Genomic DNA, 16,344 nt, shown 5'->3' with positions numbered 1-16,344 from the left:
CGAGAGAAGGAAGGAGAGAGAGAGAGCGCCGCGCCGCGAGAGAAGGAAGGAGGAGAGAGAGCGCGCGCGCGAGAGAAGGAAGGAGGAGAGAGAGCGCGCGCGCGAGAGAAGGAAGGAGGAGAGAGAGCGCGCGCGCGAGAGAAGGAAGGAGGGAGAGAGCGCGCGGCGAGAGAGGAAGGAGGAGAGAGAGCGCGCGCGCGAGAGAAGGAAGGAGGAGAGAGAGCGCGCGCGCGAGAGAAGGAAGGAGGAGAGAGAGCGCGCGCGCGAGAGAAGGAAGGAGGAGAGAGAGCGCGCGCGCGAGAGAAGGAAGGAGGAGAGAGAGCGCGCGCGCGAGAGAAGGAAGGAGGAGAGAGAGCGCGCGCGCGAGAGAAGGAAGGAGGAGAGAGAGCGCGCGCGCGAGAGAAGGAAGGAGGAGAGAGAGCGCGCGCGCGAGAGAAGGAAGGAGGAGAGAGAGAGCGCGCGCGCGAGAGAAGGAAGGAGGAGAGAGAGCGCGCGCGCGAGAGGAAGGAAGGAGGAGAGAGAGCCGCGCGCGGCGAGAAGGAAGGAAGGAGGAGAGAGAGCCGGCGCGCGAGAGAGAAGGAAGGAGGAGGAGAGAGGCGCGCGCGAGAGAAGAAGGGAGGAGAGAGAGAGCGGCGCGCGAGAGAAGGAAGGAGGAGAGAGAGAGCGCGCGCGGAGAAGGAAGGAGGAGAGAGAGCGCGCGCGAGAGAAGGAAGGAGGAGAGAGAGCGCGCGAGAGAAGGAAGGAGGAGAGAGAGCGCGCGCGCGAGAGAAGGAAGGAGGAGAGAGAGCGCGCGCGAGAGAAGGAAGGAGGAGAGAGAGCGCGCGCGAGAGAAGGAAGGAGGAGAGAGAGAGCGCGCGCGAGAGAAGGAAGGAGGAGAGAGAGCGCGCGCCGAGAGAAGGAAGGAGGAGAGAGAGCGCGCGCGCGAGAGAAGGAAGGAGGAGAGAGAGCGCGCGCGCGAGAGAAGGAAGGAGGAGAGAGAGCGCGCGCGCGAGAGAAGGAAGGAGGAGAGAGAGCGCGCGCGCGAGAGAAGGAAGGAGGAGAGAGAGCGCGCGCGCGAGAGAAGGAAGGAGGAGAGAGAGCGCGCGCGCGAGAGAAGGGAAGGAGGAGAGAGAGCGCGCGCGCGAGAGAAGGAAGGAGGAGAGAGAGCGCGCGCGCGAGAGAAGGAAGGAGGAGAGAGAGCGCGCGCGCGAGAGAAGGAAGGAGGAGAGAGAGCGCGCGCGCGAGAGAAGGAAGGAGGAGAGAGAGCGCGCGCGCGAGAGAAGGAAGGAGGAGAGAGAGAGCGCGCGCGCGAGAGAAGGAAGGAGGAGAGAGAGCGCGCGCGCGAGAGAAGGAAGGAGGAGAGAGAGCGCGCGCGCGAGAGAAGGAAGGAGGAGAGAGAGCGCGCGCGCGAGAGAAGGAAGGAGGAGAGAGAGCGCGCGCGCGAGAGAAGGAAGGAGGAGAGAGAGCGCGCGCGCGCGAGAGAAGGAAGGAGGAGAGAGAGCGCGCGCGCGAGAGAAGGAAGGAGGAGAGAGAGCGCGCGCGCGAGAGAAGGAAGGAGGAGAGAGAGCGCGCGCGCGAGAGAAGGAAGGAGGAGAGAGAGCGCGCGCGCGAGAGAAGGAAGGAGGAGAGAGAGCGCGCGCGCGAGAGAAGGAAGGAGGAGAGAGAGCGCGCGCGCGAGAGAAGGAAGGAGGAGAGAGAGCGCGCGCGCGAGAGAAGGAAGGAGGAGAGAGAGCGCGCGCGCGAGAGAAGGAAGGAGGAGAGAGAGCGCGCGCGCGAGAGAAGGAAGGAGGAGAGAGAGCGCGCGCGCGAGAGAAGGAAGGAGGAGAGAGAGCGCGCGCGCGAGAGAAGGAAGGAGGAGAGAGAGCGCGCGCGCGAGAGAAGGAAGGAGGAGAGAGAGCGCGCGCGCGAGAGAAGGAAGGAGGAGAGAGAGCGCGCGCGCGAGAGAAGGAAGGAGGAGAGAGAGCGCGCGCGCGAGAGAAGGAAGGAGGAGAGAGAGCGCGCGCGCGAGAGAAGGAAGGAGGAGAGAGAGCGCGCGCGCGAGAGAAGGAAGGAGGAGAGAGAGCGCGCGCGAGAGAAGGAAGGAGGAGAGAGAGCGCGCGCGCGAGAGAAGGAAGGAGGAGAGAGAGCGCGCGCGAGAGAAGGAAGGAGGAGAGAGAGCGCGCGCGCGAGAGAAGGAAGGAGGAGAGAGAGCGCGCGCGAGAGAAGGAAGGAGGAGAGAGAGCGCGCGCGAGAGAAGGAAGGAGGAGAGAGAGCGCGCGCGAGAGAAGGAAGGAGGAGAGAGAGCGCGCGCGAGAGAAGGAAGGAGGAGAGAGAGCGCGCGCGAGAGAAGGAAGGAGGAGAGAGAGCGCGCGCGAGAGAAGGAAGGAGGAGAGAGAGCGCGCGCGAGAGAAGGAAGGAGGAGAGAGAGCGCGCGCGAGAGAAGGAAGGAGGAGAGAGACGCGCGCGAGAGAAGGAAGGAGGAGAGAGAGCGCGCGAGAGAAGGAAGGAGGAGAGAGAGCGCGCGAGAGAAGGAAGGAGGAGAGAGAGAGAGCGCGCGAGAAGGAAGGAGGAGAGAGAGAGAGAGCGCGCGAGAGAAGGAAGGAGGAGAGAGAGAGAGCGCGCGAGAGAAGGAAGGAGGAGAGAGAGAGAGCGCGCGAGAGAAGGAAGGAGGAGAGAGAGAGAGAGCGCGCGAGAGAAGGAAGGAGGAGAGAGAGAGCGCGCGAGAGAAGGAAGGAGGAGAGAGAGAGAGAGAGAGCGCACGAGAGAAGGAAGGAGGAGAGAGAGAGAGCGCGCGAGAGAAGGAAGGAGGAGAGAGAGAGAGAGAGCGCGCGAGAGAAGGAAGGAGGAGAGAGAGAGCGTGCGAGAGAAGGAAGGAGGAGAGAGAGAGCGCGCGAGAGAAGGAAGTAGGAGAGAGAGCACGAAAGAAACACACTCACTCAGATGGTCAGAGATTGCATTACAGCAAGTGAAACCGGTTTTCTTAAAACCTACTTAGGTCAGTGATGATCAGCCATCTCTTCCTGCATCTAACTGACCAGCAGTATTTGCAATCGATAAGAGGTATCTGCCGATACACAGGACCGAGACACATCTGATGCCAGAATTAAACAATTAATCCGGTCTTGGTGCAAGAACTAAACAAACAGAAGTGAACTGTGAAAAGTAGAAGTAATGCAGAGTGATGACCAGATTCACCATGCCTGCACCAAAATCTGTTATAATAGCAGAATTTGGTAAGCACTTGGTGATAACATGGCGATGAGTCCCCGCTTTCCCATGGTGGTATAAATACAAGTCTGGAAAACTCTTACCATTCACTGGCACTGAATCACCCACTGCAAACACTGGCACCTGTAACAAGAGAAAGTTTAGAAATGCTTAATCTGAACCAGGGTTAGTGTATGGGTCAGAGTTCACCAGGGTTAGTGTGTGAACCAGAATTCACCAGGGTTAGAGAGTCAGAGTTCACCGGGGTTACAGTACGGAGCATTGACATGAGCAACATCTTCACCACGAAGTCGGAATTGTGTTGAGAATCTGGAACTCGGAGCATTTGAGGGGAATAGCATAGATGCATTTAAGGGGAAGCTAGATAAGCACGAGGGTTGGGGGAGAGGAGAATAGAGGGTTATACTGATAGAGTTAGAGGAGGTTCAAGTGGAGCATAAACACCGGCATGGACTGGTTGGGCCAAATGGCGTGTTTCTGTGCTATATATCCTATGTGATCCTATGATAATTCATAGAATAATACAACACACAAGGTCGTCATTCGGTCCATCGTGGCTGTGCTGGCTATTTGAAAGAGCTAGCCAATTAGTTCCACTCCCCTTCTCTTTCCCCATAGCCTGGCAAATTTTAACTTTTCAAGTATTTATCCGATTCCCTTTTGAAAGTTATTATTGAATCTGCTTCCATCGCCTTATCAGCACTGAACACTGCAGCTCCCACACACATGGGGACTCCCTACTGATGCCAAGGCACTGTTTCTAGATGGCAGAGACCGATTCCTTAGAGCAACATTCACATTATTTTAATGGACACGACTGCTGCCAACGAACCTGAAGTAGTTGCACATGTGCAGTCTCAGTGATTTTTTTTGATGGTTCAGATTTGGAAAAAAAACTGTTGGGTGAAGTTATGTTGTGAAGCCATTGCTCCATGAAGAGGCTGTCAGTCATGTCAGAAGTGCTTATTTTGTATAGGTTCTGTTGCTCTTTAATTGGGATGAATCTTTATAAAATAACATGGACAACATGTGGTCTGGAGAAAGTTTTGGAGACTCAGTTTTTAAAAAATTGAAAGTTAAATGATCCAAAATGCCGAGAAAACAGAGCGGGGCTAAAATGTCAGGAACAGGGGGCGGGGCTAAAATGTCGGGAACAGGGGGCGGGGCTCAAATGTCAGGAACGGGGGCGGGGCTCAAATGTCAGGAACAGGGGGCGGGGCTCAAATGTCGAGGGCGGGGCTCAAATGTCGAGAACAGGGGGCGGGGCTCAAATGTCAGGAACAGGGGGCGGGGCTCAAATGTCAGGAACAGGGGGCGGGGCTAAAATGTCAGGAACAGGGGGCGGGGCTAAAATGTCGGGAACAGGGGGCGGGGCTAAAATGTCAGGAAAACGAAGAGGGGCTGGGGCTGAAATATTGGGAACAGAAACCTCATCGAAATTGCCAGATCAATGCGTAGAATGCTTCTGCGCAGCTTACGGTCATTGAAACCAGCTTCCGGTTCATTGGCAGGAGTCACTGCATAGTTTAATTCTCCGCTCCCACTCTGACCTCTCTGTCCTCGATCTCTGACACTGTTCCAATGAAGCTCAACATAAGCTCAAGGAGCAGCACTTCACATGGCAGAATTGACTCCCTACTGATGCCATGATACTACTTATAGCACCAGTGGGAGTGAAGCGGAGAATTAAAGTGACAGGCGACCAGAAGCTCGGGGTCACGCTTGCGGACTGAACGGAGGCGTCCCGCAAAGCGATCACCCAATCTTCGTTTGGTCTCTCCAATGTAGAGGTCGCATCGCGATCAGCGAATACAGTATACTAAATTAAACGTAGTACAAGTAAATCGCTATTTCACCTGGAAAGTGTGTTTGAACCCTGGATGGTGGGAAGGTCGAAGGTAAAAGGGCAGATGTTGCATCTCCTGCGCTTGCACGGGAAGGTACCGTGGGAAGAGGAAGGGGTGATTGAGCAGTGGACCAGGGTGTCGTGGAGGGAGCTGAAAGGGGAGGGGTGTGGAAGATGTGTTTGATGGTGAAGTCACGCTGGAGGTGGTGGATGGCGGCACATGATCCATTGAATGTGGAGGCTGGTGAAGTGGAAGGTTCGGAGAGGGAGAAACTGGGAGAATGGAAATAGAGTCCTTACTGGACGAACTCCCCATCTCATCTAAACGTGCTGGAATCTTTAATATCCACCTGAAGAAGCCTCAGTTTAATGGCTGTCAGTACGGCCCCTCCGCCTGTGCGGCGCTCCCTCAGTACTGCCCCTCCGACAGTGCAGTGCTCCCTCAGTACTGTCCCTCCGACAGTGCAGTGCTCCCTCAGTACTGCCCCTCCGACAGTGCAGCGCTCCCTCAGTACTGCCCCTCCAATAGTGCAGTGCTCCCTCAGTACTGCCCCTCCGACAGTGCAGTGCTCTCTCAGTACTGCCCCTCCGACAGTGCAGCGCTCCCTCAGTACTGCCCCTCCAATAGTGCAGTGCTCCCTCAGTACTGCCCCTCCGACAGTGCAGTGCTCTCTCAGTACTGCTCCCAGTGCAGTGGACTCCCTCAGTTCTGCAGTGCAGCACTCTCCCAGTACTGCTCCTCCAACAGTGCAGTGCATCGATTCCTTAGTACTGCTCCTCCAACAGTGCAGTGCAGCACTCCCTCAGTATTGCCCCTCAGACACTGCAGCGCTCCCTCAGTACTGCACTGTGAGTGTCCGCCTAGATTATGTGGTCATGTCTCTGGAGTGGGGCTGAACCCAAGACTGTCCGACTCAGAGGCGAGAGCACTACCAACTGTTAAGACAACGGTCATCTGCTTTGCCCAGAGTGGTCCAGGACATTTCAAATTGGTAATCAGACTAAAATACAAATTAGAAACACCACAGGCATGACCAATTACAAGAACGAACCAAGATGTGCTGCATGTACCCAAGGCAGAGCACATTAGATCCCCCAACAGTCCACAGCAATCTCAGACAAGTGATCAGCATACTTACTGCTTCTACAATAGCTTTAGCATCTGTTTCAGAGCACAGGAATGGGCTACTCGATACTGTAGTGTTTGTACTGAGGAGAGAAGCAAAACCGTGTTTCAGTAAAACTGAAGTCTAGAATTATCGATGGTCTGAGCAGTTATTTCTCAATAATGTGGGTTGTAGTTTGTTGAGAAATGCATGAATTTGCCCATATCCATTAGAACTAAAAATCTTGCCTTGAGCTCACATTCCTCAATGCACACTTGAAAATGTGCAATTGTTTTTCCATGACTGCACCCGATTGGTTCAGATATGTAACCAATCTATAGCCAGCTATAATCTGACAAATTGCAGTGTCAACTTTTTCCATTATAACTTAACAGAAACAACTTGCATTGATGAAGAGGCTTTAATGCAAGAAAAGTCCCAAGGTGCTTCACAGAGACAGAAATCAGACATAGAAACATAGAAAATAGGTGCAGGAGTAGGCCACTCAGCCCTTTGAGCCTGCACCACCATTCAATGAGTTCATGGCTGATTATGCAACTTCAATACCCCAACGGCTGTCATGATAATGGAGGAGATATGCAGAGGAGTGACTAAATGGTCAAAGTGTGTTTTTGGGAGGGTCCTCAAGGAGGAGAGTGAGGTGGGGAGGCAGAGGGATTCAAGGAGGGATTTCAGAGAATGGAGCCGAGGCAGTTAAAGAAACAGGTGCCAACGATGGGGTGAAGGGAGAGGGGATGCACAAGAGACCAGGGTCAAAGGAATGGAGAGTTTGAGGGAGAGGGTTGTAGGGCCAGAGGAGGTTACAAAGATAGGGAGAGGCAAGGCCATGGAGGGATATGAATAGGATGAGAATTCTAGGTTGCCAGACCAGGAACCAATGTAGGTCAGCAAGCACAGAGGCGATGGGTGTGAGTTAGGTATAGGCAGCAGAGTTTTAGATGAGCTCAAGTTTATGGAAGGTGGGAGGCTGGCCAGGAGAGCAGTGGAATAGTCAAGTCGAGAGGTAACAAAGGCATGGATGAGGGTTTCGGCAGCAGATGAGCAGAGGCAGGGGTGGAGATGGGTGATGTTATGGAGGTGGAAATAGATGGTCTTGGTGATGGAGAGAGTATGTGGTCGGAATCTCAGCTCCGGGTCAAATAGGCTGCCGAGATCAGAGTCTGGTTCAACCTGAGACAGTGGCCAGAGAGGACAATGGTATCAATGACAAGGGAATGGAGCCTGTGGCAGGGATCAAAGACAATGGTTTCAATGTGGAGGAAATTTCAACTGGAAGAAATTATGGATCATCCAGGACTGGTAGTCGGACAAGCATTCTGAAAGCAGAGGCAGTGAAGGGGTCAAGAGAGGAGATGGTGAGGTAAAAATGAAAACAGAATGCTGGAATACTCAGCAGGTCACAGCATCTGTGGAGCGAGAAACAGAGTTAATGTTTCAGGTCGATGACCTTTTGTCAGAACTGGAAAAAGTTAAATCGGTTTTAAGCAAGTGTAGGGGCAGGGAAGAAAAAATGATAAGGTGGAAGGCAGGAGAGATTAAATGACAAAACGGTTGAAGGAGCAAGGCAAAAGGGGGCAGTAAAGGCACAAGTAAAGGAACAAAAGATGGGTCTAGAGGAGATCTTCCCTCCATGGCCTCCAACCTCATAATCCCCCAACCCTGCTTCTACCTCCTTCTGAAGATCCACAAACAGGATTGCAGATAGACTTATCGTTTCAGCCTGTTCTTGCCCCCACAGAACTGATTTCTTCCTATCTTGATTCTATTTGTTCTTCCTTATCCAGTCACTTGCGACCTACTCTTCCGACGCCCTCTGCCACTTTAAGTTTCCAGTTTCCTGGTCCTTCTCCTCTACATTGGGGATACCAAGTGCAGATTTGAATGGTCGCTTTGCAGATCGCTCAGTCTGCAAGCTGAACCGAGCTTCTGGTTGGTTGCCATTTTAATTCTCCACCCCACTGCCATTCTGTCCTTGGCTTCCTACACTGTTCTAACAATGCTGAACGGAAGCTCGAGGAACAGCACCTCCTCTTTTGATTAGGCATTTTAGAACCTTCCAGATTCAACATTGAGTTCAACAATTTCAGACCATAACCACTTTTTTAGGACAGCAGCTGTTGGTAATGATTCTGCTGTTGCCATTTTCACCCTCCAGACCCATCAGTTGTTTCTTTACCTGTCCCATTACCACGCCACTTCTGCCTTGCACTATCATCCTTTTTATCATTTTGCTCTTCCCTCCCTCTGTACTTGCTTTAAACCTGTTACAGATCTAACCCTTTCCAGTCTGGTGAAAGATCATCAACCGGAAAAGTTTTTCTCTTCAGAGATACTGCTTGACCTGCGGAGTATTTCCAGCATTTTCTGTTTTTATTTCAGATTTCCAGCATCCGCAGTATTTTGCTTTGGTGGTGAGGTAGAACTGGGTATACACGTATAATATAAGAAATAGGTGCAGGAATAGGCCATACGGCCCCTCGAGCCTGCTCCGTCATTTAATACGATCATGGCTGATCCGATCATGGACTCAGGTCCACTTCCCTGCCCGCTCTCTGTAACCCTTTATTGGTTTAGAAACTGTCTATCTCTGGCTTAAATTTATTCAATGACCCAGCTTCCACTGCTCTCTGAGGCAGCGAATTCCACAGATTTACAATCCTGAGAGAAGAAATTCCTCCTCATCTCAGTTTTAAATGGGCGGCCCCTTATTCTAAGATCATGCTCCCTAGTTCTGGTCTCCCCCATCAGTGGAAACATCCTCTCTGCATCCACTTCGTCAAGACCCCTCATAATCTTATACGTTTTGGTAAGATCACCTCTCATTCTTCTGAATTCCAATGGGAATATGATTAAGAAGTTTGCAGATGACACTAAAATTGGCTGTGTGGTTAGAAGTGGTGTAGATGAACAAAGGGACCTTGAAATCCCTGAAAGTAGGCGGCCAGGTGGATAAGGTGGTTAAGAAGGAATGCTTGCCTTTATTGGCCAAGGCAATAAAGAACACAAGAGCAGGGAGGTGATGCTTAAAGTGTATAATACTCTGGTTAGGCCACAGCTGGAATACTGCATGCCGTTCTGGTCACCGTATTATAGGAAGAACGTGATTGCACTAGAGAGGATGCAGAGGAGATTTACTAGGACACTGCCTGGAATGGAGAATCTTAGCTATGAGGACAGGCTGGGTTTGTTCTCCTTGGAACAGAGGAGGCTGAGAAGAGACCTCATTGAGGTGTATAAAATTTTGAGAGGCCTGGATATAGTGGCTAGCAAGGGCCTATTTCCCTTCGTGGAAGGGTCAATTATGAGGGGGCATAGTTTTAAGGTGGTAGATGGAAGGTTTAGAGGGGATTTGAGGAGCAGCTTCTTCACGCAGAGTGTTGTGGGGGTCTGGAACTCACTGCCTGGAAGAGTGGTAGATGCAGAAACCCTCACCACATTTAAAAGGTGCTTGGATGGGCACTTGAAGTGCCGTAACCTGCAGGGTTACAGACCTAGAGCTGGTAAGTGAGCTTAGACTGGATAACCTCTTGTTGGCTGGCATTGATACAATGGTAAGTACTGCAGGGAATCGAATACAGCCAGGGTGATCTCTTAGACTAGTTTTGATCACCTGGATTGGTCGGAGAAGAATTTTCCCAGATTTTTCCCTCAATTGGCCTGGGTTTTTAATCTGTTTTTTTGCCTTACTCAGGAGATCACATGACTCCGGTTGGGGTGAAGCGGAGAATGGTTCAGTATAAGGGGTGTCACAGTTGTATGGGGCAGATTGGTTGGGCTGGGTGCTCTTTGCCTTTCGGCCATTGTTCATAGGTTTATATGTAACCTTCAGGGCTGCTGACCGAGGACTGTGCGGCTCTGTCGGCCGACGAGGACATGGTGGGCCGAAATGGCCTCCTTCTGCGTTATAGATTTCTGTGTTACTACCCACTCCCCCAACATCCAGCATAATCATCACTGGACATTCGCTAGTATATTAAAGAAAAATTTCTCCAATTTCTGGTGCACAACCATTTTTACATTTGCCGACATAACATTAAATTCCAACTAGCAATTCACTGTAAAGATGCTTTGAGACGATGCAAGCAAAGCCATGTAAATCAACTATTTCCCTTCCATCAAACTTCTCTTCTCCACAATCCAATGGCCTTGCCATTCTCATACCTACCAGTTTATTTCTCCTGTCGAGTGTTTCTTTGTTACCAGAGCGTTCCAAAAAGCATGCGTGCTTTTGATGACACGTATGGCAAAGTCCTAAAGGAAGTGAATCTCTGTTATTACACTTCAACAAACCTGCTTAAAAAGTCAAGTCAAATGTTAATAAAAGAACAATCCCCAGGAAGATAGAATACAGAAAACAGGCAAAAAAAATATTTTCCACGAGCAGAGAGAGCCCGAGGAGTTAACGTTGGAGCACAAGAGAACTGCGCCCATCTCCAAAGGCCAGGGAATCTGAGCCAGGGATGAAAAATATTAAAGTAGGCATTAACGTTCAGAAGCACAAATTAGATGACGAGGTTGGGCGGGGATGGGGGGGGGGGGGGGGGAGGGAGGGGGAAGACGACAGATGGGGGGGGGGGGGGGGGAGAGGGGGAGACGACAGATGGAGGGGGGGGGAGGGGGGAGACGACAGATGGAGGGGGGGAGGGGGAGACGACAGATGGAGGGGGGGAGGGGGAGACGACAGATGGAGGGGGGAGGGGGAGACGACAGATGGAGGGGGGGAGGGGGAGACGACAGATGGAGGGGGGGAGGGGGAGACGACAGATGGAGGGGGGGGAGGGGGAGACGACAGATGGAGGGGGGGGAGGGGGAGACGACAGATGGAGGGGGGGGAGGGGGAGACGACAGATGGAGGGGGGGAGGGGGAGACGACAGATGGAGGGGGGGAGGGGGAGACGACAGATGGAGGGGGGGAGGGGGAGACGACAGATGGAGGGGGGGAGGGGGAGACGACAGATGGAGGGGGGGAGGGGAGACGACAGATGGAGGGGGGGAGGGGGAGACGACAGATGGAGGGGGGGAGGGGGAGACGACAGATGGAGGGGGGGAGGGGGAGACGACAGATGGAGGGGGGGAGGGGGAGACGACAGATGGAGGGGGGGAGGGGGAGACGACAGATGGAGGGGGGGAGGGGAGACGACAGATGGAGGGGGGGAGGGGGAGACGACAGATGGAGGGGGGGAGGGGGAGACGACAGATGGAGGGGGGGAGGGGGAGACGACAGATGGAGGGGGGGAGGGGGAGACGACAGATGGAGGGGGGGAGGGGGAGACGACAGATGGAGGGGGGGAGGGGGAGACGACAGATGGAGGGGGGGAGGGGGAGACGACAGATGGAGGGGGGGAGGGGGAGACGACAGATGGAGGGGGGGAGGGGGAGACGACAGATGGAGGGGGGGAGGGGGAGACGACAGATGGAGGGGGGGAGGGGGAGACGACAGATGGAGGGGGGGAGGGGGAGACGACAGATGGAGGGGGGGAGGGGGAGACGACAGATGGAGGGGGGGAGGGGGAGACGACAGATGGAGGGGGGGAGGGGGAGACGACAGATGGAGGGGGGGAGGGGGAGACGACAGATGGAGGGGGGGAGGGGGAGACGACAGATGGAGGGGGGGAGGGGGAGACGACAGATGGAGGGGGGGAGGGGGAGACGACAGATGGAGGGGGGAGGGGGAGACGACAGATGGAGGGGGGAGGGGGAGACGACAGATGGAGGGGGGGAGGGGGAGACGACAGATGGAGGGGGGAGGGGGAGACGGAGGGTGCGGAGACGGATGGGGGGGGCGGGCGCGAGGGGAAAGAGATGTATACTGTTAAATCCAAGGAAGAGACAAATAAATTGGCCAGAAAAAGCAGCGAACCTGAAGACTGGGAGAAATGTAGAATTCAGCAGAGGACAAAGGGTTTAATTAGGAGAGGGAAAATAGAGTATGAGAGGAAGCTTGCAGTGAAAACTGACTGCAAAAGCTTCTATAGATATGTGAAGAGAAAAAGATTAGTGAAGACAAATGTAGGTCCCCTGCGATCAGAATCAGGTGAATTTATAATGGGGAACAAAGAAATGGCAGACCAATTGAACAAATATTTTGGTTCTGTCTTCACATCATCATCATCATAATAGACAGGCCCTCAAATCGAGGATCACTTGCTTTCACGCCAAAAAGATATGAGTTCACAGGTGTTTCAATGAAGAACCTAATATTCCAGATCCCGAACTACATCGGGAAGGATTGAAGATATCTGTGCTTGGATTTTTTTAACGTGTGGTGTCCGTTCCACACCAGCCACCACACGGGCTTGACAGAGCTAAGTCTTGGTTCAGTGGCAAGAATTACCCAAGACTAACTGGAGACCAGCTCTGGTGCACAGACCGAGCGCTGCACAGACTGAGCCTGTGCTACACCTGGGCCCTCGCCTCTCCTGGGCCCCAGGTTCACGCCTCTCCTGGGACCCGGTCACTTCCCTCTACGGACTCGTGCACATGGTATAGAAACATAGAAAATAGGTGCCATTCGGCCTTTCAATATCATGTCTGATCATGCAACTTCAGAACCCCATTCCTGCTTTCTCTCCATACCCCTTGATCCCTTTAGCTGTAAGAGCCATATCGAACTCTCTTTTGAATATATCTAATGAACTTGTCTCAACAACTTTCAGTGGTAGGGAATTCCACAGGTTCACCAGTCTGAGTGGAGAAGATTCTCATCTCGGTCCTAAATGGTTTACCCCTTATCCTTAGACTGTGACCCCCGGTTCTGGACTTCCCCAACATCGGGAACATTCTTCCTGCATCTAACCTGTCCAATCCCGTCAGACTTTTATATGTTTCTCTGAATTCCCTTTCATTCTTCTAAATTCCAGTGAATACCAGCCTATCCTCATATGTCAATCCTGCCATCCTGGGAATCAGTCTGGTGAACCTTCACTGCACTCCCTCGGTCCCAAATCCTCTCTCCACCTCCTCCCTCGCCCCCCGCCATCCCAAATCCTCTCCCCCACTCCCCATCCCAAATCCTACCTCCACCTCCTTTCCCCCCCCCCCCCCCCCCCCCCCGTCCCAAATCTGTGCCTTCTCTCAGAGGCCTGCAACATTTTATTATGTTGAAGGCACTGCATGAATGCACGTTGTCATGCAAATAATTTGCAATGTCAGTATTGGAGCCCTGTTGGAAACACTGCTCTCATTCAGGGCTTGGTGAAAAGGAGCTTTTATTGACCGAATGCTTCACGTCACGATACCTTATCCTTGAATTCACTGTTGAACGCAAACTTGTTTTCAGGTTTTCCATCGGGCACCTTGTATCGTTTGAACCAGTCAACAGAGGCCTCCAGATACCCTGGCTTCAGCCGTCTCACATCATCAATATCTAATGGCGGAGAAAAATCAAAAACACTGGCAAGTTGGGTGGATTTTTAGGCTTCGCATGATCACGACAAAAATACGTCAAGTGTTGAACATTCAAATAAATGACAAAACATCTCCTATAAAGAGACGTTGCTCTTTACTATTTTTATTAATGATCTTGATGTCGGTGTTGGGGGAATGATCTGCAAGTTTGCAGATGATAGCAAGATTTGAGAGAGAGTCAGGACTGTAGAGGATGCTTGACTACCTACAGGCTGGGATTGGGCTAATGACTGGCAAATGATGTTTAACTTAGGAAAGTGCAGTGTCATGCATGTGGGCAGGATGAACGCTCAACATTAATACACCCTTTAGAGAAAAGACCTACAGCCAGTGAAGAAAGATATCTGGGCACGCTCGTTCATCAATTTCTAAAAGGTTTATGAGCAATGCCGTGAAGAGATAGAGAGAGCAAATAGGGTGCATTTATAGGACAATTGACTATAAGGCAAAGCATACCATTTTGTTCTAGGTCAGGCCTCACTTGGAATACTGTGTCCAGTTTTGGTGGTCTCACATGGTAGGTGATTTTGAGGCTTTGGAAAGGGTGCCGAGGAGGGCCACAAGAGTCCTGTTCTTTTCCCAGAGAATAGTGGACCTGTGAAACAGGCTACCGGCTAGTGCAGTGAATACTGATTCGCGTGAAGGAATTCAGCCAGAGCTGGACCTGTTTCTGGCTGGGGTGGAGATCACCTAGTACAAGGGGTAGGTGCTGCATGACATCAATCAAGGTCAGAGTGATCTCCTGGACTAGTTTCAATCACCTAAGGGGGTTGGAGAGGATTCTCCCAGATTCTTGCTCCGCAAATTGGCCAGTGTTTTAAATTTGTTTTTTTGGGTGGGGTGAGGAGACAGGCTAGATGGGCCAGAGGATCTTTTGCTCACATCAAAATTTTCAGATGAAACCAAGCTGGCAGGGTACAGCTAACATTAAGAATGCAACATACCAGAAGACATTCGAAAACTTGCAGACTGGGCAGTTAAGTGGCAAATGATTTTTAATATAGATAATTGTGAGGTGAAACACTGATAGGAAAAATAGAAATATCACCTATACTGTAGAAAATAAGAAACTGTATGGGTAGAAGAGCAAAGAGATCTAGGGATACAGGTGAACAAATCATTAATACCAGCATTGCAGGTCAGCAAAGCTATTACAAATTCTAACTAAGCACTGGGATTTATTTCTAAGGGTGTAAAATTCAAAAGTAGTGAAGTTATGTTAAACTTCGATAGGACCCTGGTCAGGCTACACTTAGAGTACTGTGCACAGTTCTGGTCTCCATACAATAAAAAGGACAGAAGCACTGGAGAAAGTGCAAAAGTGATAGCTGTAATCTCTCAGTTCTGATGCCATCAGGAAAGATTGAACAGGTTGGGTTGTTTTTAGAAAAGACTTAAAGAAGACCTGCTAGAGGTCTTTAGAATTATGAATGGGTTGAACACGGTAAATGGGGAGTCATAGAATCATATAAATTTACAGCACAGTAGGAGACCACGCCGGCCAACAATGAGTTATCTTGCTCTAGGTCCATAGCCCTGTAGGTTATGGCACTTGAAGTGCACATCCAAGTGCTTTTTAAATGTAGTGAGGGTTTCTGCCTCTATCATCCTTTCAGGCAGTGAGTTCCAGACCTCCACCACCCTCTGGGTGAAGAAATTTCTCCTCAAATCCCCTCTAAACCTATGCCCCCTGGTTTTTGACCCCTCTGCTCAGGGAAATAGGTCCGTCACTTTCCACTCTATCTAGCCCCCTCATAATTTTATATACCTCAATAAGGTGTCTCCTCAGCCTCCTCCATTCCAAAGAAAACAAACCCAGCCTATCCAATCTTTCCTCATAGCTAAAATTTTCCAGTCCAGGCAACATCCTCGTAAATCTCTCCTGTATCCTCTCTAGTGCAATCACATCTTTCCTGTAATGTGGTGACCAGAACGACACGCAGTACTCTAGCTGTGGCCTAACTAGTGTTTTATACAGTTCAAGCATAACCTCCCTGCTCTTGCCTTTATTAGCCGAGGCATAGAATACAAATATTTGCCTTCTTAACCACCTTATCTACCTGGCTTGCTACCTTCAGCAATCTTCGGACATGCATTTCAAAGTCCCTTTGTTCCTCTACACTTCTCAGTGTCCTACCATTTAATGTGTATTCCCTCCCCAAATGCAATACCTCACACTTCTCCGGATTGAATTCCATTTGCTACTGTTCTGCCCACCTGACCAGTTCATTGATATCTTCCTGAAGTCTACAGCTTTCTTCTTCATTATCACACAGCCAATTTTAGTATCATCGTCAAACTTCTTAATCATACCCCCTAAATACAAGTCTAAATCATTGATGTATACTACAAAAAGCAAGGGACCTTGCGGAACCCCACTGGAAACAGCCTTCCAGTCACAAATACACCCATCAACCATTACCCTCTGCTTCCTGCCTCAGCCAATTTTGGATCCAACTTGCCACTTTGCCCTGGATCCAATGCGCTTTTATTTTCATGACCAGTCTGCCATGTGGGACCTTATCAAAGCCTTGCTAAAATCCATATACACTACATCAAACGCACTACCCTCATCGACCCTCCTTGTTACCTCCTCAAAAAATTCAATCAAGTTAGCCAGACACGACCTTCCCTTAACAAATCCGTGCTGACTGTCCTTGATTAATCCGTGTCTTTCTAAATGAAGATTTATCCTGTCCCTCAGAATTTTTCCCACCACCAAGGTTAGGCTGACTGGCCTGTAATTACTCGGTCTATCCCTTTCTCCCTTTTTAAACA

General features: G+C 51.3%; 1 protein-coding gene across 1 annotated transcript in view; it reads right to left on the bottom strand.

Moving 5' to 3' along the window:
- Positions 1-16,344, bottom strand: part of ppa1b (inorganic pyrophosphatase 1b) — a 50,511-nt gene that overhangs the window by 6,505 nt on the left and 27,662 nt on the right. The window contains exons 7-10 of the mRNA XM_070874923.1: positions 13,398-13,525; positions 10,325-10,410; positions 6,172-6,241; positions 3,270-3,309 (exon numbers count right to left, since the gene is read on the bottom strand). Coding sequence (XP_070731024.1) covers positions 3,270-3,309; positions 6,172-6,241; positions 10,325-10,410; positions 13,398-13,525 — 324 coding nt within the window. The remainder of the gene's footprint in view (positions 1-3,269; positions 3,310-6,171; positions 6,242-10,324; positions 10,411-13,397; positions 13,526-16,344) is intronic.

This window comes from Pristiophorus japonicus, chromosome 3 (assembly GCF_044704955.1).
Source record: "Pristiophorus japonicus isolate sPriJap1 chromosome 3, sPriJap1.hap1, whole genome shotgun sequence".
Lineage (NCBI taxonomy): Eukaryota > Metazoa > Chordata > Chondrichthyes > Pristiophoridae > Pristiophorus > Pristiophorus japonicus.
The sequence above is the reverse complement of the archived record's forward strand: the minus strand, read 5'-3'. Positions and strand labels throughout refer to the sequence as shown.